We start from the raw sequence: 26,457 nt of genomic DNA on the forward strand, positions 1-26,457 counted from the left end.
TGTTGATTGCTTAAACCTTAAGAATATACGGTAACAGAAACTGGGCTTTATAAGCTCACAGATAAAATATTATACAGTAAATGTAGTGGGGATGAAACAAAGAGATTTTCAGCATCAAATATGGAAACAGAAGTTGTTATTTCAATGCAACCATGTGTATAACACACCTCATATGAGGAATACTGTATGTCAAGCTCTTGATACCTATTTGAAACTATTTTATATATTTAGAATTGTGTATGCCACCTAGAAACTGTTTTCAGAATCCCATAAAACGGTTGGTAATATAACAAACACATACGGTATGTGTGATATACAGTATGTTAGCATATGTGGGTATGCCGGTGTCAATGTACATAGCTTTTCAGTGGAACCCTTGTCAGTTTTCTCCTTTTAGGGCACATGAATGTCATAATGAAATACAACAAATGGACAAAAGCATTGGGGCAACCACACATTGTAGGATCTTTTAGAACATTGCATTCTAAATCCATAGGCATTAATATAGAATCAAGCTGGCCTGCCCATAGACGTCACTCCTGCCCCACGATGTTGTGCAGAGGCAGTGAAGTGACAGGCCCAAAGCCGGCTAGTCCAAGATGCACCTATAGTTACTGATGCGCCTATAGTTAAATGCAGTGCTCGGCTGTTTGACAGATGGAAGAGCCATTGTCAATCACTCTTGTGGCCACCCGTATTATACAGGCAACCAAAAGAGGCCAAAGCGTCCTTCCTCTGTGCTCCAGTGTGTGAATGATGTCATCATCATGTGCTGGAGCCAGGCCCGTATAAGAAGAGAAGATAGTAGAGGCCTGGCAGGAGTCTGGTGAGTATGATTTTTGTTTTGTATTTTTGTTCTTTAATCTTGGCAAGAGGGACTACCCAAAGGGGGCTGCTATTGCTATTACTACCTAAAGGGGACTGCTACTACTATACACGGGGGGCTGCAACTATATACAGGGGATTGCAACTATATACAGGGGGGCTACTATCTACAATAGAGCCTACCTACAGGGAGTACCCCTACTTATTGGGGCAGCTACTGCCTATGAGGAATAACTACTTACAGAAGGCAGTTATCTACAGGTGGTCCTACCTACAGGTGGCACCTACATACTCTGGGCACCTTTGTAATGGGGGAAACCATATGAAGGGGCCTGTCTACCTACTGGAGTGACCTAACTATCTAATGAGGTTAGGGGTACTCATCCCCAAACCTCTTATCTACCCACTCTTCTGTTTGGGACACTAAGGGGGTAATTATTACTGTATGGAGCACTGTAGGTGCTGGAAAAGTGCAGAGCCTAAAATGTTTGTCTGCCAGGTTCTGTGGAGACGAGTTGTGACTAGAAGAAATAATCATGACGGTCTGGACAGAATGAAGAAGAAAAAGGACAATGAACAACTCCGATCAGGGAAGACATCATCTGTGAATCACCAGATGTAACTGTATGTAATCATTTATGGTCTGCAGAGCCTGTGTACAGCTGGTATCTACCACTATATGGTCACTGTATCGGGGAAATATTCTCTGCTTGTATACTGGTATTATTGGTAATATTGGTTTCAGTATACAGCATTTGGTCAATAACAGTATGATGTAATATGTATGGTGATAATATTTCTTCTTGTAAACTGGTATTATTGATAATATGGGTATACAGGATTTGGTCAGTATCAGTATGATGTAATATGTATGGTGATAATATTCCTCTTTATAAACTGGTATTATTGGTAATATATGCCTCAGCATACTGGATTTGGTCAGTAACAGAATGATGGTAATATGTTTGGTGATAATATTCCTTCTTTTATACTGGTATTATTGGTAATATTGGTCAGTTTACAGGATTTGGTTGGTAACAGTGTGATGTTTATATGTATGGTGATAATATTCCTCCTTGTGCACTGGTATTATTATTGGTAATATTGGTCTCAGTATACAGGATTTGGTCAGTAACAGTATAATGGTAATATGTGTCGTAATAATATTCATCCTTGTATACTGGTATTATTAATGGTAATGTTAGTCTCAGTATAAAGGTTTTGGTCAGTAACAGTATGATGATAATATGTATGGTGATAATATTCCTCCTTGTTAACTGATGCCTGATGAAACCGCGCAAGCGCGGTGAAACGTGTCGCATTGGATTAAATCTGTTCATTACACACCTGGCCCCATTGTCTCCTCCTTGGACAGCGCCGGAATTCCTATCCTCCTTGAAGTTTGCCATACATCTCCCTAATGTTTTTAGGAAGGCTGCAGACCAGGATCATCTTATCAAACGCATATCCTGGTTGTGTGGGAATGCACACAACCTGGCAGGGTGAGCCTTTACTTTTTCCCTCCCCTCCCACACACCTGTGATCCCGTTGATTCTCCACAAGGGAGCGCCTGTTTTTCTTTGTTTTACACATCCTTGTTAACTGGTATTATTGATAAAATTGGTATCAGCATATGTGTGTAGGGGCATGGGGGGGGGGGGGCGCGGGGTAATGTTTTGGCCATTTGTCCAAAAGAGCATGTATGACGTCAGACAAATGAGAGAGCTTGGATCTTAATATCCATTCTAGTTCATGCCAAAGATGTTGGATGGGCTTGTTTCTACAAAGTCAGAAGCATACAACTGTCTAAAATGTTGTGGAATTCTTGGGCATTACATTTTTCTTTCACTGGAACTAAGGGGCCTAGGCCATCCCCTAAAAAACAACAACCCCATAACATTATACCCCCTCCACCAAAAACTCTACAATTAGCACAATGCAGTCAGGCAGGTAATGTTCTAGCATTCACTAGACCCAGACCATGGTTGTCCATCAGATTGCTGTTACACACTGCGCTCAGGCCGGACACGTTGGCCGTGAGCGCATCCCCCCTCTCATGTCTCCTGCCGGTGGGGCTGGGATTGGCATCGCGGGACATGCCCGTATGCGAGTCCCAGCCTGTCACTCACCTCCGCCTTTTGCCTCCGTCTATCAGCTCCGTCATGCGTGCCCCCGCCTCCTAGGACGCGCGTGCCCTGTAGCTCTGACATTTAAAGCAGATCTACTACCTCTCTTGTTCCAGTGTTCCAGACTACTGCGGTCCACCGGATCTACTACCTCCCAAGTTCCAATCAACTGCGGTGAGTCTAACAACTGCCAGACAGAGAAGTGTAATTTGTCACTCCACAGAACACATTTCCACTGCTCCAGAGTCCAGTGATGGTGGCTTTACACCTTTCCATCTGATGCCTTGTGTTGTATTGCTTGCATGCAACTTCCCTCCTGGATCTTCCACAAACTCCTGCAAAGGTGGTATCCTATTAAGCTATGTTCATATGGCAGAATTTCCGAGTGAAATTCCACAAAAATATTCAGTTCAGAAATTCCGCTGCAGCAGAGTCCCATTGATTTCAAAGGGATTCTGCTTCCCCATTCCCATGGCAGAATTTCTGTGGCAGATGTCTCTGCCACGGAAATCTTGATTCTGGTGTCCACATAAACAATTAACCTCTGCAAGCTTTCAGCAGATTCCACTTTATGGAGAAGGCACATTTCCAATCAGTCCTATTACTGTGTTTTCAGGGTGGACATTCTGCACATTTTATGTTGTTTGAATATAGCCTTACAGTACCATGCTGGAAATCACTGAACTTTTTAGAATGACCCAATTGTGTGTAAAGACGACTGCATTGATAGGTGCTTGATTCTATACACCTGTGGCAATGGACTGAATTAAACACCTGAATTCTATGATTAAGAGGTTAGTCCCAAAAGTTTTTTTTAGATACCTTTTATTACCCCTTGCAAAAATTATGTTATTACAACACTTAGAGGAAAATGTGTTGATTGGTCCCAATGAGCTGGGTTGGTGCAAGTATTGACATAATAAATAGTCCAACATTTAAAGCAATATGCCTCGAAATTGCACAATAATACAAATGAAAAATCAATAGGTGAAATAAACAGTCAACTGTGAAAAACTTTAACAAATTAGTTTAAGGAAATATCACTAACACTGGACAGGAGAAAACAAGTTTACAGTAAGATAAAGCCATCATGGAGTGTGGAGGATTGAATGAAAGTGATATTCAGTGATAAATCCCCTAGCTTCTTTTATATGAAGCACACAAGCTTGGTTTCACACAGCGTAACATTTGTTGCTTATTTTAAAATATGAGTTGATTATCCCCCCAAAATTTGGCTTCAGTTTCTGGGAACATCAGTGTGTAAACTTAATACACACCAAACATTTTACATTGTGACAACCCAGTCTCAAGATGATACATATTCACATATTTCCTACACATTTATGATATCAGGCGGCATGTCAGGTTTAGGACTAGGGCATATGGCAATCATTACCTACAAAGTCATTGCATGAGTAGACAAAGATTTTGGAAATGTTTCCTCATGTAATAAATAAAAAATAGGTTTGATGATGATGGATGAAAATGTATATTGCCACTAAGGATGAGCGGATCAAATCTGACGTATCCAAATTCGTTACGAATTTCAGGAAAAATTCTATTCGCAACGAATGAGAATATCGCCGCAATTTGATTGCGCAAATCGCTTTATTAAACTCCATTTAGTGCAGTCCAGGCCCCAGGGCATCTAAAATGGCGGATTCACATGTAAGGACATGGGGCAAGGAATCCTGGGAAGGTGCGAACAAGGGTAGGTGGGATGACCCTAAATCACATGCAGCATGCAGCAGTCAGTCACCCCTGGGATGTCACAGCCCTATACAATCGTCAGCCATATTTCGGCCCAGGGGCGGACACAGACGGCAAAGGGCCCCTGTGCAAAAAAGTGTGCCAGTGCCCCCCCCCCCCCACCAACACAGATGAAAATATAAAGGCAAATAAATCTATGCTGCCTAAAGGGGGGCTCTAAATCTATGTTGCCTAAAGGGGGGCTCTAAATCTATGCTGTAGATATAGGGCTCCCCTTTAGGCAGCATAGATTTAGATCCCCCTTTAGGCAGCATAGATTTAGAGCCCCCCTTTAGGCAGCATGGATATAGATCCCCTTTAAGCAGCATAGATTTAGAGCCCCCCCCCCTTTAGGCAGCATAGATTTAGATCCCCCCTTTAGGCTCTGCTGCCTAAAGGGGATCTAAATCTATGCTGCCTAAAGGGGAGCCCTATATCTACAGCATAGATTTAGAGCCCCCCTTTAGGCAGCATAGTTTTAGAGCCCCCCTTTAGGCAGCATAGATTTAGAGCCCCCCTTTAGGCAGCATAGATTTAGAGCCCCTCTTTAGGCAGAATAGATTTAGAGCCCCCCTTTAGGCAGCATAGATTTAGAGCCCCCCTTTAAGCTATGCTGCCTAAAGGGGGGCTCTAAATCTATGCTGACTAAAGGGGTTCTCTAAATCTATGTTGCCTAAAGGGGGGCTCTAAATCTATGTTGTAGATTTAGAACCCCCTTTAGGCAGCATAGCTTTAGATCCCCTTTAGGCAGCAGATATTTAGAGCCCCCACATCAGGCACTGGCAGCATACTTACATCTGCCGGCGGGTCGCGGGATGCGGGGACTTCTTGGAGGTGCGCGCTATAAGTGATGTGTGCACGTCATCGCATGTGCCGCGCAGGAAGTGACGTCACTACGCGCACCTCCGCCAGGAAGTACCTGCATCCCGTGACCCCCAGGCAAATGTAATTAGCAGAAATCTCCTGCCCGGCGCCCCAGGACTGCATGTCCCGGGCGTCAGGACACAAGAGCAGGGCTGCCATCAGAAATTTTGGGGCCCCTTACACAGCTCAGGCCTGGGCCCCCTGGACACCCCTCACAGTACCGCTAATTGCACATATCGCGTTGCATGTCCTACGACGTATAACATGATACCAGTATCATCAGCATTACAAATTGGGCTGCTACCCCCATGCATTCTCCCCCTTGATCAACCTCCTGTGCCATTTCAACCACTCCCCACTGTGCTACATCATTTGCCACCCCCCTGATCCTCCCCATGCCACTTTATTTCCACTCTCTGATCCCCCCTGCCACTTTATTCCCCCCCTTCTGAGCCCACCACCTGCCACTTTATCCCCCCCTCTGATCCCCCCTGCCACTTTATCCCCCCTCTGATCCCCCTGCCAATTTATTCCCCCCCGATCTCCCCTGCCACTTTATCCCCCCCTGCCACTTTATTCCCCCCGACTGATCCCCCCTGCCACTTTATTCCCCCCGACTGATCCCCCCCCCCTGCCACTTTATTGAGAGATAATGGGGAAGAATTATCAGATCCTGTGCAGAGGGAAAGTGGAGCAGTTGTAGATCACTTCTTTAATTTTTCAGATGCCTTTAAAAAAAAAAAAGAACAATCTGGTTGCTATGGGCAACTGCACCACTTCTCCAACTGCTCCAAATCTCCCCCATTATCTCTGAATTTCATGTGTGTTGTGGCCTCTGTGCTTACTTGTGGTTTTCTCCTGATGCCTCATATACATGTTTTTAATTTGGTTGGTATTAACAAAATAAACTTTTAGCGATATGTGTACACTGTTTTGTGTAGGAAATTTGTTTTGGAGTTTTACCCTTACAGTTACAGTCGCCGGCAGATCAGCCAGATATTGTGGCAGCAGTGGTGGCCGGTCACAGGGTTCTCAGTCATGATTGTGACAGCTGCGACCATGATATTTATACCACTTGTGTATTAGAGCCATAATACTTTTCATTTTCAACTTTCAGACCTATATGAGGCTTGTTGCTTTTTGTGCCACCAATTTTACTTTGTAATGGCATTAATCATGCTACCATGAAATACACAGTAAAAAAAAACGCCATTTTGCAACTTTTGGGGGCTTCCGTTTATACAAAAAGTAGTATACTTAAAATCATCTTCTTCTGACCCCTATAACTTTAGCATTTTTCCATATACTGGGATGTGTGAGGGCTCATCTTTTGCGCTTTGATCTGTAGTTTTTACTGGTACCATTTTTGATGCGACTTTTCGATCGCTTTTTTTAATTTTTTTTTATGGTATATGAAATTACTAAAAATTTGCAATTGTGGCCTTTGGTATTTTTTAACAATTATGCCATTGACCGTGTGGGATAATTAATGTTATATTGGAATAGTTTGGACATTTTTTTATTGATTCTCAAATCAATAAATGTGGTGGGTGTGTTAAATGCAGTGTGTGGGAATTATATAGTGCAGTGTTTTCCAAACAATGTATCTCCAGCTGGTGCAAAACTACAACTCCCAGCATGTCCAGACAGCTGTTGGCTTTCTGGGCATACTGGGAGTTGTAGTTTTGTAACAGCTGGAGGCACACTGTTTGGAAAACACAGACATACTAATTTGTGTGTGAGTATATAGTATAGGTTACCTTCACATGATACACATTCCCCTATACAGGAACTTCTTCCTGGGCCTCCATTGCATAGTAGTCAGGCTCCTCCCACCCATGTGACTGATCACATGGTAATGACATCACCAAAGGTCCTCTACCTCTCATACACAGCCCGATGTTCGTCAGTTATCGCTCCATTGTGCTGCTGTCGTCTGTAAGAGCCTTATCCAGGGAGGAGAGGACAGATGGCAGGAAGTATTTTGCAGCTGCCAGTGAAAGCAGGAGCCTGCTGCTTAAACAGCAGTATGCTGTGCTGGGGCTGCTGCAGGGGGGTGCAGCAGGGGCTCGCCCCCCCCTGGGAGATGGGGCCCCTTACTGGAGTACCGGCTGTACCCCCCTGATGGCGGCCCTGCACCAGAGATACAAATGCCGCCTGCATCATTCAGGTCCCATGGTAGGGCCGGCCCAGCATGAGAGGGGTCCTGCCGCTGACGGGCCTCCTCTCACGCTGGGCCCCTGTGCAGTTGAACATGTTGCACATGTGATATGTCCGCCCCTGTTTCGGCCAGTCACTTCTGTTGCAGAAAGATAGAGAGGGACAGACAGCGCTGTGTGTGTCACGATTCGGCTAGCTGATAGTGGATCCTCTGTGTCAGCGAGGGATTGGCGTGGAGCGTGCCGGTGGACCGGTTCTAAGAAGCTACTGGTATTCACCAGAGCCCGCTGTAAAGCGGGATGGCCTTGCTGCGGCGGTAGCAACCAGGTCGTATCCACTGGCAACGGCTCAACCTCGCTGACTGCTGAGAAGGCGTGGGACAGAAGGACTAGGCAGAGACAAGGTCAGACGTAGCAGAAGGTCGGGGCAGGCGGCAAGGTTCGTGGTCAATATGGGAATAGCAGGAGGTCAGGAACACAGTATGGGTAACTCAGTAATAGCTTTCACAAGGCACTAAGGCAACAAGATCCGGCAAGGAAGTGCAGAGGAAGTGAGGTTATATGAGCATGGAACAGGTGCAAGCTAATCAGGGTGATTGGGCCAGGCACCATCATTGGTGCACTGGCCCTTTAAATCTCAGAGAGCTGGCGTGCGCGCCCTAGAGAGCGGAGCCGCGCGCGCCAGAGCATGACAGCTGGGAACCGGGACAGGTAAGTGACTTGGGATGCGATTCGCGGGCGGGCGCATCCCGCTATGCGAATCGCATCCCCGCCGGCCATGTCAGTGCAGCGCTCCCGGTCAGCGGGTCTGACCAGGGAGCTGCAGGGAGAGAAACGCCGCGAGCGCTTCGGGGAGGAGCAGGGACCCGGAGCGCTCGGCGTAACAGTACCCCCCCCCCCTTAGGTCTCCCCCTCTTTTTGTCGGGATGTCGCTCCACACAGGACGAGGACATCGGAAGCGACTGTAGAGTCTCCCTCCGGGGGACAGCGAAGTCCTGGGTATGCCCATGCACGGCAGACAGTCCAGAAGGAGTGGGAATGGGGAGGGGGGGCAGAGGGTCACCAGGACGGGGGCTATGAGGAGGCACGGCGCAGTCCTGATAAGCCTTTGGGAGATCAGGCACAGGAGGAGACAGTGAGACTCGACAGGCGGGGCTGTGAGCAGAAGTGAGGCATTTCTTGAGGCAAGCAGGACCCCAATTCTTGATCTCCCTGGTGGTCCAGTCAAGGGTGGGAGAATGATGCTGGAGCCATGGCAGACCGAGGAGGATTTCAGAGGTGCAGCCGGGTAAAACCAAAAATTCAATCTTCTCGAGATGTGGTCCGATGTTCATCAGCAGGGGCACTGTGCGATAACGCACAGTGCAGTGCAACTTGACTCCGTTGACTGAAGAAATGTGGAGCGGCTTGATGAGACGGGTCACCGGGATGCAGTACCTATCAAGCAAAGAGGCCAGAATAAAATTTCCAGAAGAACCAGAGTCCAAGACGGCCACGGCAGAGAAGCAGGAGTTGGCAGAAGGAGAAATCCGTACGGGCACAGTGAGACATGGAGAAGCAGACTCCGTACCCAGAGATGCCAGGCCCACGTGAGCAGGTTGCGTGCGTGCATTTTCCAGATGTGGAGGACGAATAGGGCAATCCACCAAGAAATGTTTGGTACTAGCGCAGTACAGACATAGATTTTTATCCCTACGGCGAGACCTCTCTTCAAGAGTCAGGCGAGACCGATCTACTTGCATAGGCTCCTCGGCGGGAGGCAAAGGGGTAGGTTGCAAGGGATACCGTGAGAGAGGTGCCCAGGGATTAAGGTCTTTTTCCTGGCGGAGTTCCTGGTGTCTCTCAGAAAAACGCATGTCAATGCGGGTGGCCAAATGGATAAGTTCATGCAGGTTGGCAGGAATCTCTCGTGCGGCCAGCACATCTTTGATGTTACTGGATAGGCCTTTTTTAAAGGTCGCGCAGAGAGCCTCGTTGTTCCAAGATAATTCGGAAGCGAGAGTACGAAATCGGATGGCGTACTCGCCTACTGAAGAATTACCCTGGACCAGGTTCAGCAGGGCAGTCTCGGCAGAAGAAGCTCGGGCTGGTTCCTCGAAGACACTGCGAACCTCAGAGAAGAAGGAGTGTACTGTGGCGGTGACAGGGTCATCGCAGTCCCAGAGCGGTGTGGCCCAAGACAAAGCCTTCCCAGACAGGAGACCGACCACGAAAGCCACGTTCGACCGTTCTGTAGGAAATTGGTCCGACAACATCTCCAAATGTAGGGAACATTGTGACAGAAAACCACGGCAGAGTATAGAGTCCCCATCAAATTTGTCCGGCAGGGACAAGCGGAGGTTAGGAGCGGCCGCTCGCTGCGGAGGAGGTGCAGGAGCCGGCGGAGGAGATGATTGTTGCTGTTGCAGCTGCTGTAGCTGTGACTGAAGTTGCTGTGTCATGGTGGTCAAGTACGACAGCTGGTGTTCTTGTTGGGCGATCTGACGGGATTGCTGGGCGACCAGCGTGGATATATCAGCGATACTTGGCAGCGGCACGTCAGCGGGATCCATGGCCGGATCTACTGTCACCATTCGGCTAGCTGATAGTGGATCCTCTGTGTCAGCGAGGGATTGGCGTGGACCGTGCCGGTGGACCGGTTCTAAGAAGCTACTGGTATTCACCAGAGCCCGCCGCAAAGCGGGATGGTCTTGCTGCGGCGGTAGCAACCAGGTCGTATCCACTGGCAACGGCTCAACCTCGCTGACTGCTGAGAAGGCGTGGGACAGAAGGACTAGGCAGAGACAAGGTCAGACGTAGCAGAAGGTCGGGGCAGGCGGCAAGGTTCGTGGTCAATATGGGAATAGCAGGAGGTCAGGAACACAGTATGGGTAACTCAGTAATAGCTTTCACAAGGCACTAAGGCAACAAGATCCGGCAAGGAAGTGCAGAGGAAGTGAGGTTATATGAGCATGGAACAGGTGCAAGCTAATCAGGGTGATTGGGCCAGGCACCATCATTGGTGCACTGGCCCTTTAAATCTCAGAGAGCTGGCGCGCGCGCGCCCCAAAAGAGAGCGGAGCCGCGCGCGCCAGAGCATGACAGCCGGGGACCAGGACAGGTAAGTGACTTGGGATGCGATTCGCGGGCGGGCGCGTCCCGCTATGCGAATCGCATCCCCGCCGGCCATGTCAGTGCAGCGCTCCCGGTCAGCGGGTCTGACCGGGGCGCTGCAGGGAGAGAAACGCCGCGAGCGCTTCGGGGAGGAGCAGGGACCCGGAGCGCTCGGCGTAACAGTGTGTTGCACAGACTAGCATTTTTACACCAGCGATTCACCTCCCAGTCTCTTCAGCGTTCCATTACAGTGTGCACAAGTGGTGTACTATTTTGTTCCTGTTAACGTCTTAAGGGACTAGATACTGTGAAAGGCCAGCCAAAAGTACACACCGGCTGATGTTGTACACAAATACTTTTTTAAGCGTACTGGAGCGCATTGTCTTCCCCTCATAAGTGCAACGTACATCTAAGTGGTGTACTATTTTATTCCTGTTAAAGTCTTAAGGGCTTAGATACTGTGAAAGGCCAGCCAAAAGTGCACACCGGCTGGTACACAAATACTGTTTTAAGCGCAGTGGAGTGTATTGTACTCCCCTCATATACGAACTAAGTATGTCAGGCAGAGAAGTGCCAGGACGTGCACAGAAGAGTGGCAGAGGCTTAAATTCATCAGGCAGAGGTCGCAGCAGGCTAGGGGCGAGTGGCAGCAGCAGTTGCAGCGAGAGGCCTGAGCTCCCGGTATCAGCTAGCGGTCATGTCTCGATCAGCAACCCATCTGACAACCCCAGTCAACAGTCGGTGGGTTCCTTAGACACAACCCTCAGTTGGCATGGCCCGGGGGCAGTCCCTGCCCTCCATTACCTCTGTCCTATGCTGTTCCCTCCCCCACAGAAGTATCTTATGCTGTGAGTTCAGCTCCACTATTTAGTGAGGACGATCTAGAGGACAGTCAGCAGCTACTGCCCAGCCAAGAAGTGGAGGAGACATCCGCCGATTCCTCTGCGAGGTGGCAAGTAGTGATGAGGAGAGTGGCGTGGAAGGTGGTGTTGCGAGCAGTCAGGCTCCTGAAGCAGACACTGTTGAGGAAACTGAGGAGGACATCAGTGACGTACAGGCACAACTCGATGATGATGAAGCTGATCCCACTTGGGAGCCGGGTGCAGAAAGAGCGTCATCATTATCAGGAGAAGAGGATTGCAGGTTGCTCATGAGGCAGCAGCTAAGCCATCAAGGTGGTAGCATGGTTGGCAGTCAGCATAGTGGCAGAAGTGGGAAATCTGGAGCCAACGTGCCCGGGTAGACCACCTGCTTCGCAGCAGCCTACCTTCCCGGGAGGTAGTGAAACAGGGGCTCCTGGAGTTGGAGTCAATAGCAGTCAATCAGTGCGGACTGTTGGTGGGAAAATCAGCTACTCGGCGGTGTGGCAGTTTTTCATCAAGCATCCGGAGGAGGTTAACATGCCCAAATGCAAGATATGTAGGCAGAAGCTGAAGCGTGGCCAGGGTCCCAATGTTGGCACCACGGCCCTGCGTCAACATATGCTGCGTCACCATAATGCAGCCTGAGAGAACCATGGCTCTGATGTGGTGGTCCAGCCTGCTGCATCACCCAGTGTCACGTTGCTCCCTGTTTCAGCCAGCAAAGGCTCCACCACCTCAGCCTAAGGGAGCTGTGTGTCATACCCTCCTTCTGTTGCTCCAGATGCTCCTGCTCCTCCTACTTCGAGTCAGTCATTCTGCCAGGAATCCATCGGCGAAGCTATGGTTTGCCTTGGCGAACATTGGAGTCACACAGGGGAAGAACTGCTAAAAGTCATTCATGAAGAAATCGAATCATGGCTTACTCCACGAAAACTGGAAATGGGAACTATGGTGACCAACAACAGGAAAAACATCTTGTCTGCACTGCGACAAGGAAGCCTGAGACATGCGCCCAGCATGGCCCACTTGTTCAATCTAATTGTCAAGTGGTTCCTGAAGTGTTCCCCCCATCTGCAAGACATCCTAACAATGGGAAAGAAACTGTGCATGCACTTCAGCCACTCGTACTCACACTTTGCACCCTCCTTGAGCTGCAGCGTCAGAACGGTATCCCCCAACATCGTCTGATTTGCAACATTTCCACATGTTGGAATTCCAACCTCCATATATTGGACCGACTATACGAACAGAGAAAAGCCATCACTGATTGCTTGATGATCCAAGCGGACTAGGGGGTCCCCCCTGTGTAACTTCAATGTCAACCAGTGGCAGCTCATACTTGACACCTGCCATTTGCTCAGGCCCTTGGAAGAAGCCACATTATTAGTCAGTCGCCAGGATTACGGGATGAACAACGTCATTCCACTGCTTTATGTACTACAACACATGTTGGAAACGATGGCTGGTCAGGGCACTGGAGACATGGCGCTTATATCTCACGGCCACATGAGCCCTGTGGGGGCTGAACTGGAGGAGGAGGGGAACAGTGGAGCACAGTTTAGGTTTCGCAAGATGGGCGGTTTTTCTAGTCAACTGTCAGGAGAGGAGGAGCAGGAGCAGCTAGAGGAGCAAGAGGGTTATGAGGAAGGCAAGACAGAGGACCCAGACACACATTAGCAGTATGCAGTGGAGATGAGGCAGGGATTCCCTCCGAGTCACTTGCACAAATGGCACGATGCATGCTCACTTGCTTGCGTAGTGACCACCGAATTGTCACCATTCGGCAGCGGGATGACTTCTGGCTCTCCACCTTATTGGACCCTCGCTACAGCCACAAAATGGGGGCCTTTTTTACACCCACTGAGAGGGTGGACAAACTTACCTACTACAGAAACATCCTATGTAGTCATTTGGCCGATGCCTTTCTGCGCCATCGTCCATCCTCTCGCAGGTCTGACTCGGGGGGGGGGGGGGGGGCCCTCTGCACTCACCTTCCACTGCCATGGCTGCTGGGGAGGGGTGGGGTGGAAGGAGCAGTACCTCCATCAGCAGCAGCCTGAGTCTACAGTCACTGATGAGTAGCTTTCTTCACCCACATAGTGAAGTAACTCATCAGCAGCAGGTAGACCTGGAGAAGGACCTGAACCAGCAGGTGGTGGCATACCTTGACATGACCATGCCAACACACCTTGAAGATCCGCTGGACTTCTGAGCAGCCAAACTTGATTTGTGGCCGCAACTAGCAGAGTTTGCCCTGGAAAAGCTGTCCTGCCGGCCAGTAGTGTGCCATCAGAGCGGCTGCTTAGTGCGGCGGGGGCCATAGTAACCCCAAAGAGAACTCGTCTGTCCTTGAAAAATGTGGAGAGACTGACCTTTGTGAACATGAATCAGGCATTGATCAGCCAGGATTTCCACCCACCAATGCCAGATGCATCAGAGTAGATTGACCATGGTGCCACACCAACTATTCACAAATATGGATAGTGCTAAACATATTTAAGGCGCTGCTCCCCAGTTACATACATTCCTCCGCATCAGACCACAAGTAAGTATTGAAGATATGCATTACGTAAAACTTAACTTTTAATAATATGCTTCAGATAACATTTATGGACCCTTTTTTTCAAATGAGACAAAAGGAAAGGTGTGCCAAAAACACCATGTGCCACCTACACCATCAAGTATTGATGTGATGCAAAGACCTCTGTAACTTGTAAATTGTAACTTCCCCTGTAAGGCCCTACTCCCGCATTATTAATTCCCTTCTTGGCAAGAGTTATTTACCCTAAAAAGGGTGGCCCCACACAGGAACCTCTCCCTATTTCTCCCTACAAACACTGCCATTTCCCATAGTTTTTAGGTGGAAATAGAGAGTTACTGTGTGGGGCCGCCCTTTTTAAGGTTAGTAACAATTGCCTAGGAGGGAATTAATAGGGCAAGAGTAGGGCCTTACTGAGGAAGTATTTATCCCACCTGCTACAATGGACAATACGTTGTTCCCTTCCATCTTTTAGGAAAGTGTTACTCGTCTTAAAAAGTGCAACCTTACACAGGAACCAATCCCTATTTCCACCTAAAAACCCTAGGAAATGACATTGTTTGTAGGTGGAAATAGGGAGAGGTTCCTGTGTGGGGCAGCCCTTTTAAGGGTGAGTAACACTTGCCAAGAAGGGAATTAATAATGCAAGAACAGGGCCTTACAGGGGAAGTTTTTACCCCCATCAGTTACAATGGACCACACGTTGTTCCCTTCCACCTTTTAGAGGTCTTTGCATCACATCAATACTGGGTGGTGTAGATGGCACATGGTGTTTTTTGCACACCTTTCCTTTTGTTTGATTTAAAAAAAAAAATTTTTGTCCATATATTTTATCCTAAGCATATTATTAAAAGTTAAGTTTCACGTAATGTATACCCCTCAATACTTACTTGTGCACACTAACACTTTTACAAAAGAGACCTTTTTTTTCTGCCTACCTGCCTCAGCTACTATTCTGATCCTGCCACCCGCCTAAGGCCACACATCTGATGCCAAGTTCTACTTTTTTCACCCACCTTCATCACCGGGTACCGGTATTGCCAACCACTGCACCACTCTGTCACTGGGTCACTTTCAGGACTCCTGATTCTGCTGATGACAGCTCCAGGCTGTCTCATACTGCCACCATTTGTTATCCTCATGCTGCCGCCACCTCCATGCTGTGTCATTCAGCCACTATATGGTCTCCTCATGCTGCCGCCAACTCCAGGCTGTGTCATTCAGCCGCTATATGGTCTCCTCATGCTGCTGCCAGCTCCACACTGTGTATTTCAGCCATTATATGGTCTCCTCATGCTTCAGTCAACTCCAGGGTGTGTCATTCAGCCACTATATGGTCTCTTCATGCTGCCGCCAACTGCAGGCTGTGTCAGTAAGCCACTATATGGTCTCCTCATGCTTCTGCCAACTCCAGGCTGTTTCATTCAGCCACTGTATGTTCTGCTCATGCTGCCGCCACCTCCATGCTGTGTCATTCAGCCACTATATGTTCTCCTCATGCTGCCGCCACCTCCACACTGTGTCATTCAGCCACTATATGGTCTCCTCATGCTTCCGCCAGCTCCAGGTTGCGTCATTCAGCCACTATATGTTCTTTTCATGCTGCCGCCAACTTTAGGATGTGTCATTCAGCCACTATATGGTCTTCTTATGCTGCTGCCAACTCTAGGCTGTGACATTCAGCCACTATACGTTCTCCTCATGCTTCCACCACCTCCAGGCTGTGTCATTCAGCCACTATATGTTCTCCTCATGCTGTCGCCAACTCCAGGCTGTGTCAATAAGCCAATATATGGTCTCCTCAAGCTTCCGCCACCTCCAGGCTGTGTCATTCAGCCACTGTATGCTGCCGCCAACTCCAGCCTGTGTCATTCAGCCACTATATGGTCTCCTCATGCTGCCTCCAACATTAGGTTGTGACAGACACCCACTATATGTTCTCATCATGCTGCCGCTAGCTCTAGGCTGTGTCATTCAGCCATCTTATGATCTTCTCATGCTTCCGCCACCTCCAGGCTGTGTCATTCAGCCACTATATGTTCTCCTCATGCTGCCGCCAACTCCAGGCTGTGTCATTAAGCCACCATATTCTCTCCTCATGCTGCCGCCAACTCCAGGCTGTGTCATTCAGGCACTTTATGGTCTCCTCATTCTGCCGCCACCTCCACGCTGTGTCATTCAGGCACTATATGGTGACCTCATGCTGCCGCCACCTCCACGCTTTGTCATTCAGCCACTATATGGTCTCTTCATGCTGCCGACACCTCCAGGCTGTGTCATTCAGCCACTATATGTTTACATCCTGCTGCCGCAAACTCCAGGCTTTGTTGTTCAGCGATTCGCTGCGAATAAATAATTCGGACCGAAAAAATTTTTGGGGAAAATTCAGCGAATAGGCCGAATAAAATTTTTCAAAAATTCACTCATCTCTAATTGCCACAGAGCAAAGGGTATTACACTTTTTTTTTTTTTTTTTTTTGGGAAAAGGCATATAAGTTCAAAATGTAGGTTTAAATATACAGTGTATGACATTAAAATTTACTAAGCATTTCTTTTAACATGCACCTTCATGGGGTCATTTGCAAAAATGTACAATACATTTGGAAAGTTCAGAAACTTTCACTTTTATTTACATCTTTTTTATTTATCTGTTTGCAGTCTTGTGTTAAACTAAAAGAAGCTTCCTTTTCATGTATTGTCTGGAAAACAGTGTTCTCTAGTTCTCACCCAGAACCCCTGTCGCTGCCTATTGCATAGTCACCCCAAACTCCAAAACTAGAAGATGATTCCTACTCTGAATAAGTGCTGGGTCTGCACAAGTCAAAGCAACAAACTACAGCAATACAGAAAGGTCAGGAAGAAACAGTCAGAACATAGTAGGTGAACACGCACTATATACATGCTAACAGGGAGACAAACAAACATAAAGGATGGTCAGCAAGCCGGATCAGAAAGCCAAGAGGACAGCAAAATTACAGAATCAAGTATCAAAGAGTTAACCAAATTTAAGAGCCAAAGTCACAAAACCAAGAAGACAGATTCAGATGCAGATGCAGGTGAATGCTAGCTTCAGAGAAAAACACTCTTTCACAGGCAAAGTCTAAGAGACAACTGAGAGCCTAAAAAGTCATGCTGCAGGATGTGGACTCAAAGAGAACACAGCATTGGCCAGAGAAAAATCAGACCGGATAGGCCAGGGCGTTACCACAGCAACCACAAGTTTTGCCAGAGACTAGAAAGGTTTAACCCTTCTGGCAAAACAAAGTCAAGTCATTACATCTCCTCAGCAAAAGACACAAGAAAGTCCACTTGGAGTTGGCAAAAAAGGCGCCTAAAGACTGTTACAAAAAAAGATTTTCCTGGTCTGATAAAACCAAGATTGCCTCAATTCTATGCTTCATATCTGGAGGAAAGGAGACACTGCTCAACACCTGCCCAATACCATTCCTACAGTGAAGCATGGGGGTGGCAGCATCATGTTGGGGGTGTTTTTAACCCCTTAAGGACACATGACGTACTGGAACGTCATGTGTCCGCTCCCGATCTATAACGCGGGGCCACGTCATAGCGGGTCGGGCCTGGGACCCATGGCTAATAGCGCGCGGCATTGATCGCGGTGCCGCGCGCTATTAACCCTTTAGACGCGGCGTTCAAAGTTGAAAGTGAAACCATGCCGGTTAGCTCAGTGGGCTGTTCGGGATAGTAGCAGTGAAATCGTGGCATCCCGAACAGCTTACAGAACAGCAGGAGGGTCCCTACCTGCCTCCTCGCTGTCCGATCGCCGAATGACTGCTCAGTGCCTGAGATCCAGGCATGGGCAGTCAAGCGGGAGAATCATCGATCACTGGTTTCCTATGAGAAACCAGTGATCAATGTAAAAGATCAGTGTGTGCAGTGTTATAGGTCCCTATGGAAGCTATAACACTGCAAATAAAAAGTGAAAAAAAAAAGTGAATAAAGATCATTTAACCCCTCCCCTATTAAAAGTTTGAATCACCCCCTTTTCCCATAAAAGAAAAATACAGTGTAAATAAAAATAAACATATATGGTATCACCGCGTGCGGAAATGTCCGAATTATAAAAATATATCATTAATTAAACCGCCCGGTCAATGGCGTACATGCAAAAAAATTCCAAACTACAAACTAATGCATTTTTGTTCACTTTTTATATCATGAAAAAATAAATATCAATAAGTCCTATCAATGCAAAAATGGTACCGTTAAAAACTTCAGATCACGGCGCAAAAAATGAGCCCTCATGCTGCCCCATACGCGGAAAAATAAAAAAGTTATAGGGGTCAGAAAATGACAATTTTAAACGTATTAATTTTCCTGCATGAAGTTATGATTTTTTACAGAAGTATGACAAAATCAAACCTATATAAGTAGGGTATCATTTTAATCGTATGAACCTACAGAATAAATATAAGGTGTAATTTTTACCAAAAAATTTACTACGTAGAAACGGAAGCCCCCAAACTTACAAAAAGGCGTTCATAAGCAATCATATGGATTTTTAGGTGCAAAATTGAGAGAGTTATGATTTTTTAAAGGCAAGGAGCAAAAAAAGAAAATGCAAAAATGGAAACCCCCCCGGTCCTTAAGGGGTTAAAGCAGCTGGGACAGGGAGACTGGTTTGGGTTATGGGAAAGCTGAATGTAGCAAAGTACAGAGAAATCCTTAAACCTAATCCAGAGTGTTCTGGACCACAAACTGGGCTTATGGTTCACCTTTCAACTAGGGGATTTCAAGTGGTTTACAGACAACTCTGTGAATATCTTTAGTAGCCCAGCTAGAGCCTTGACTTAAACATTTTTATAGAGACCTGAAAATGGCCTACACTGACAGTTTCCTTTAAACCTGGCAGAGCTGGAGAGGATCTGCAGAGGAGAATGGCAAAAAATCCCCAAATCCGTGTGTCCAACCTTGTGACATACCTGTAACAACAACATGGCTTTATGATTGGTCCTGTCAGACTAATCTGATCAGCTTTTATGAGGAGGTCAGTTATAGATTGGATCGTGGTGAAGCTGTGTAGTTATATATCTAAATGGGTTAGCAACTGGCTCAGGAACAGGACAGGAAGCAGAGGGTGGGTATCAATGGAACTTACTCTGGTTGGGTGACAGTGACTAGATACCACAGGGGTCAGTACTGGGTCCACTTCTTTTTAGTATGTTTATTATGACCTTGTAGAGGGATTACAAAGTGGAATTTCTATATGTGCAGATGATGCCAAACTGGGTAGGGTGATCACCACAGAGGATGATAATATAATATTACAGAGGGATCTGGGGAAGCTGGAGGCTTGGGAACAGACATAGCAAATTAAGTTTAATGTGGAGAAATGTAAGGTTATGCACTTGGACTGTAAAAACAAAATGTACAAGTATGTGCTAAATAATAAGATGTTAGGTCCAACTTCTACCGAAAAATACTTGGGGGTACTGGTGGACAGTAAACTCGACTTTAGTGATCAGTGCCAGGCAGTGGCTGCCAAGGCTAACAAAGTCATGGGATGTGTCAGAACATATTTTTGCATGTGTATAAATCACTAGTCATGCCACATATGGAGTATTGTGTCCAATTCTGGGCACATGTATATAAAAAGGACATGGCTGAACTGGACAGAGTGCAGAGGAGGGCAACAACGATAATTTATGGTATGGGAGGATTACAGTACCAAGACAGGTTATCAAGCTTGGGGTTATTACGTTTTGAGAAAAGACGTCTTAGGGGTGATCTGATTACAATGTACAAATATATGAATTGACAGTACAGAGATCTGTCTAGTGATCTTTTTATACCTAAACTGATAACCATGATGTGGAGGCATCCTGTACATCTAGAGTAAAGAAGGTTTCACAATCATCACAGACAGAGATTCTTCACTGTAAGAGCAGTGAGACTATAGAACTCTCTGCCACATAATGTTGTGATGTCTGACCCAATAAACAGGTTCAAGGGGGGGCCAGAATGGTTTTCAGGAAAAATATGATATTACAAGTTATGGATACTAGATATATGAGGATAGAAAGTTGATCCAGAGATTTATTCTGATCGCTATATTGGGGTCAGGAAGGAATTTTTCCTCCGTGATGAGGCAATTGGCATCAGCCTCATTCAGGTTTTTTTTGCCTTCATCTGGATGAAGGGTTTTAGGTTGAACTCGATGGACTCTTGTCTTTTTTTCAACCTTACAAACTATGTTATTGTGTTACTATGTAATTGATGCCAAAGGTGCTTCAACTAAGTACTTAGTAAATGTATGATGACACATGTATGTTAGGGGTAGCAAAATCAGTGGCGGAATCTGCAGCAGAAAATGTAGTAAAATACCCACATGTGAACATACACTAAAGAGTCTGAATACTTATGTCAATGCAATATTTTTAGTTTTCCTTTTCCATAAATTAAAAACGATTTCTTACATTCTGTTTTCACATTGTCATTATTGGTTACTGAGTGAAGAATGATAGGGGGTAAACTATTTTTTATTTTATTTTATTTTTTCAATTTTATCACATGTCTGCAACATAACAAAACGTGAAAAAAGTGAATGGGTATGAAAACTTTCCAATTGCACTGTATGTGATAATATCATTTGATACCTCTTGTAAAAACTATTTATGCATATTCCTATAGGATCATATGCATCCTACACAGACACATTTTTTTCATCCTTAACAAAATGATTTAATCCCACCTAAAACTAATGGATTCCATCTGATTTACTCTGCATCCTTGGGATTATATCTGTCATACTGGGTGGTAGAATGTTTGTCTTTTGACAAGATTCCCTGTCTGTTTTGGTTTGTTGTGCTGGCTGTGATCAGTGTAGTATAATATTAATCATTACCTTGTAATTGAACAATTTCACAGTAAACATTGATTCCATTGTTCTTTTTTTTCAATTTTGCACTGAATAAAATTCTGACAAGTATTATTTATAAAAATGAGCTCTGTGTTGAGCTGAAAGGGGTCCCTGCATTTCATTAATTTTAATTACTGCCTGACACATCCTCACTATAACAGAATTTACATAGTAAATCAGCCTGGAATTGCTGGCAGAGAATTGTCCTGATTTCCACCTTATTTGCAGCTTTTTTTTTTATATTTAAATTTAGCGTTAGATTGTTAAGTATGGATTATAAAGAAAACAATTTTGCAGACAAACATCAAGCTATCTAACTACAGAACTAACGCAAAACAAATATTTACAGCTTGGGAAATATTTTATTTTATTGATTGTTTTAGCTTTAGCACCCCTGAATTTTTTTCTAGAAAATGAAGTATTTCTCACAGAAAAGGATTACAGTAACACATGTTTTGCTATACACATGTTTATTCCCTTTGTGTGTGTATTGGAACTAAAGAAAAAAGGGAGGAAAAAAAAGAAAATTGGACATAATGTCACACCAAACTCCAAAAATGGGCTGGACAAAATTATTAACACCCTTTCAAAATTGTGGAAAAATAAGAATGTTTTAAGCATGTGATGCTCCTTTAAACTCACCTGGGGCAAGTAACAGGTGTGGGCACTACACCTGAAAGCTGATAAAAGGAGAGAAGTTCACTTTGCATTGTCTGTGTGTGTGCCTCACTAAGCATGGACAACAGAAAGAGGAAAAAAGAACTGTCCGAGGACTTGAGAATCAAAACTGTGGAAAATTTCAACAATCTCAAGGTAACAAGTCCATCTTCAGAGATCTAGATTTGTCTTTATCCACAGTGCGCAACATTATCAAGAAGTTTTCAACCCATGGCACTGTAGCCAATCTACCTGGGCGTGGGCGGAAGAGAAAAATTGATGAATGGTGTCAACGCAGGATAGGTCCGATAGTGGATAAGCAGCCCCAAACAAGTTCCAAAGATATTCAAGCTGTCCTGCGGGCTAAGGGAGCATCAGTGTCTGCGCAAACTATCCGTCGAAATTTAAATGAATTGAAACGCTATGGCTGGAGACCCAAAAGGACCCCACTGCTGACACAGATACATAAAAAAGCAGGACTACATTTTACCAAAATGAACTTGAGTAAGCCAAAATCCTTCTGGGAAAACATCTTGTGGACAGATGAGACCAAGATAGAGCTTTTTGGTAAAGCACATGATTCTACTGTTTACCGAAAACGGAATGAGGCCTACAAAGAAAAGAACAAAGTACCTACAGTGAAATATGGTGGTGGTTCAATTATGTTTTGGGTTGTTTTGCTGCCTCTGGCACTGAGTGCCTTGAATGTGTGCAAGGCATCATGAAATCTGAGGATTACCAATGGATTTTGGGTCGCTCTGTGCAGCCCAGTATCAGAAAGCTGGGTTTGCGTCTGAGATATTGGGTCTTCCAGCAGGACAATGACCCCAAACATAGTCAAAAAGCACCCAGAAATGGATGGCAACAAAGCACTGGAGAGTTCCGAAGTGGCCAGCAATGAGTCCAAATCTAAATCCCATTGAACACCTGTGGAGAGATCTTAAAATTGCTGTTGGGAAAAGGCGCCCTTCCAATAAGAGTGATCTGGAGCAGTTTGCAAAGTAAGAGTGGTCCAACATTCTGGCTGAGAGGTGTAAGATGCTTATTGATTGTTATAGGAAGCGACTGATTTCAGTTATTTTTTTCCAAAGGGTGTGCAACCAAATATTAAGTTAAGGGTGCCAATAATTGTGCCCAGGCCATTTTTGGAATTTGGTGTGACAGTATGTCCAATTTACTTTTTTTCCTCCCATTTTTGGTTTAGTTCCAATACACACAAAGGGAACAAGCATGTGTATAGCAAAACACGTGTTACTGCAATCCTTTTCTGTGAGAAATACTTCATTTTCTAGAAAAATTTCAGGGGTGCCAACATTTATGGCCATGACTGTATGTGCAGGGGTATACCACTATGGGGACAAAAGCTGTGGTTGCATTTGAAGATACCAGTGAGTATTATAAATGGAACATGGTAGACAAAGGGGGAGGGGGGATATTCAAAGACTTGTGTTATAATTGCTCTTTTCTTGTGCCTGAGTGTTAACTGTGCCTCATTTTCAGAAGTGTGTTTGGTCTTCTGATTTCAAATAGCACATCATTTCATACCAGGTATACTTGGTATTAACAGCAACACCTTTGTGCACCAGAAAGTTGTGCTAAACCTTTGAAAAAAGGATGTTAACCACTTAAGGACCCAGGGCGTACCTGTACGGCCTGAATTTGCTCTCTTTCTATAACGCGGGGCCACATAGTGGGTCGGGCCCAGCCTCTGACAACGGCCGGGACCCCTGGCTAATAGCACGCGGCACTGATCGCGGGGTGCCACACGCTATCAACCCTTTAGAGGCAGTGTTCAAAGTTGATCGCCACGTCTAAAGTGAAACTAAACTGCTGCCGTTTAGCTCAGGGAGCTGTTCGAGATCACGTGGCGAAATTGCGGCATTCCGAACAGCTGTAGGGCACGAGGAGGGTCCCCCTACTAGTGTTGCTCGCGAATATTCGCAATTCGAATATTATTCGCGAATATAGCGCTATATATTCGTAATTACGAATATTAATTTTTTTTTTTTTCTTCACAGTACACATCACAGTGATCACCCCTCTCTGCTTCCAGCTTGTGTGGTGTAAAGAAGGCTGTAATACTACTGTGTGAGACTGGCGTGCAAAAATTCGCATATGCGAAAATACGCATATGCTAATTTTCGCATATGCTAATTTTCGAGTATGTCAATTTTGTATATGCTAATTTTCACATATGTTGATTTTCGCATACGCGAATTTCCGCATATGCGAAAATAAAACGAGAATATAACGAATATGCGAATATTCGCGAATATATGACGAATATTCGTCCATATATTCGCGAATTTGAATCTGGCCTATGCCGCTCAACACTACCCCCTACCTGCCTCCTGGTGTCCGATTGCTGAATGACTGCTCAGTGCCTGAGATCCAGGCATGAGCAGTCAAGCGGCAGAATCATTGATCTATGCTATCCTATGGAATAACAAAGATTAATGTAAAAGATCAGCGTGTGCAGTGTTATAGCCCCCTATGGGGGCTATAACATTGCAATAAAAAAGTGAAAAAAAAAGTTAATAAAGATCATTTAACCCGTTCCCTAGTAAAAGTTGGAATCACCCCCCTTTTCCCATAAAAAAAAAAAAAAAACAGCGTAAACAAAAATAAACATATGTGGTATCGCCGCGTGCGGAAATGTCCGAATTATAAAAATATATCATTAATTAAATCGCACGGTCAATGGTGTACCGATCAATAAGTCCAATAAATATAAAAATGGCACAGCTAAAAACTGCAGATCACACCGCAAAAAATGAGCCTTCATGCCGCCACATACACGGAAAAATTAAAAAGTTATAGGGGTCAGAAGATGACAATTTTAAACCTATAAATTTTCCTGGATGTAGTTATGATTTTTTTCCGAAGTTTGACAAAATCAAACCTATAAAAGTAGGGTATCATTTTAATCGTAAGGACCTACAGAATAAAGAGAAGGTGTTATTTTTATGGAAAAATATACTGTGTAGAAATTGAAGCCCCCAAAATTTACAAAATGGCATTTTTTCATCAATTTTGTCACACAATTATTTTTTTTTCCGTTTTGCCGTAGATTTTTGGGTAAAATCCCTTTCTTCTGTCAGGAGCTCACACAATGTGAGCAAGGGGAAAGGTATGATACAGAGATTTTTAAAGCACAGAACATTTTTTAACGAGTAGGAGGGGTGTTAGGAGTAGTTAGTTATATAATCTGAGTTAGTTTAGAAAATATGGCTTGATGACAGGTACTTTTTAAAGGTAAATAACTTTTAATAACTTTAGGGGACTATTACATGCAATCTTCAGATTGCATATACTGTTCAATGCAATGCCAAAGCATAGCACTGATCATTTATATCAGTGCTCCATTGCTCCAGCCTGCCTAGGCTGAATGGAGCCTTGGAGAATCGATCAGACAGCGAGGAAGTATTTTACACTCTGCAATCAACTTTGATCGCAGCATCTAATAGGTTAATGTTGGGCATCAATGCAATCGGTAAGATCCAGCATTAGCCATGGGTCCTTGCGGCTATCTGCACTGAGCTCCTGAGCAACGTCAAAGAAGGGGAGCAGGACAAGGGCATATATGTATGCCATTTGTCGTTAAGGGGTTAAAGTTAATGGAACTTTCATTGTTGGACGAACATACCCTTACAGTAGCAGGCTGTAATTTATTAATCCGACTCCCCAAAAACTGGGAAAAAAAACAAAACAAAGAGAAAACAATCAAGAGGTCATATGTATTCTGAAATGAATAATAAAAATAAAAATATAGATATAGATATTTGTCTAATAAGTTAAAGTTCCTGGAGTACTCCATAAAGTTACATTATTCACAGTTTATATAATAACACCCATATTAAGTTTTGCAGACGTTCATAGATAATAAAACCTAATTCTCATATGGTGAAGGATGGAAATAAGATAAGGATGTGTAATGAATTGAGTAATATCACCAGAACACTGGAGAAGGGAGTGAAGAATGATACGGGGAATTAAGGCAGTTATCCATCCTGCTCATTCTCTGGTCATGACCTTGGGTGTCCAAGTACTTACAGCATTTAATTTTGTCTTGAAGTCCACCATTCTTTCTTGAATTGTTTCCTCAGGTGGGCGATTCCACACCCTCACCACTCCCTGTGTAAAAAAGTTGTGTTTTAAACTGCCCATCCCTTTTGATTATCCTACAAGTAGATCTTGAAATACCTCCACATAGATATGAATTTGGTCTAGGGGAGATGTTAAACAAAGGAGGGTCATATACAAATATATTGGAGATATGATATATCCTTCATAGGATAAGCATAAAAATTGTATACAATGGCTTGTTGGGAAACATTACGACACTAGGAGTCAGTTACAAACAAATTCACCAAGTGAATTGTTCCGTATAAAAATATACAAAGTAAATCATCTCATGATAAAAATTTCTAAAATGTTATAAAACGTTTTTTCAATGCATGAAAGGGAATGAATCCAAGACACAGACAGTAAAGGATTAATTCTTAGAAGCATACAAGACAGTCTGTTTTGAAAAGGGTATTAGTAGATTTCAACGTGTTCAAGGAGAGAAGTGAGGGACTGAGCAGGATGGTTAAGTGTGGATGACATGGGACATGTAGGTAAGATGGCTGAACATGTGATCACTTGCAATGTTCATCTGGATTAACACTTAATACACTGCTCAAAAACATAAAGGGAACACTGA

The 26,457-nt window shown here is 45.0% G+C and overlaps 1 protein-coding gene across 11 annotated transcripts in view; it reads right to left on the bottom strand.

The window, feature by feature from the left end:
* TRPM3 (transient receptor potential cation channel subfamily M member 3) overlaps positions 1-26,457 on the bottom strand; it is a 714,607-nt gene that overhangs the window by 100,836 nt on the left and 587,314 nt on the right. For 7 of the 11 annotated variants that reach the window (XM_056523077.1, XM_056523076.1, XM_056523082.1 and 4 more), the window contains one exon: positions 25,806-25,886. The exons of the other annotated variants lie outside the window; for them this stretch is intronic. In XM_056523077.1, coding sequence (XP_056379052.1) covers positions 25,806-25,886 — 81 coding nt within the window. The remainder of the gene's footprint in view (positions 1-25,805; positions 25,887-26,457) is intronic. 11 annotated transcript variants of the gene reach the window in all.

The sequence above is a fragment of the Hyla sarda genome, chromosome 1 (genome assembly GCF_029499605.1).
Source record: "Hyla sarda isolate aHylSar1 chromosome 1, aHylSar1.hap1, whole genome shotgun sequence".
Lineage (NCBI taxonomy): Eukaryota > Metazoa > Chordata > Amphibia > Anura > Hylidae > Hyla > Hyla sarda.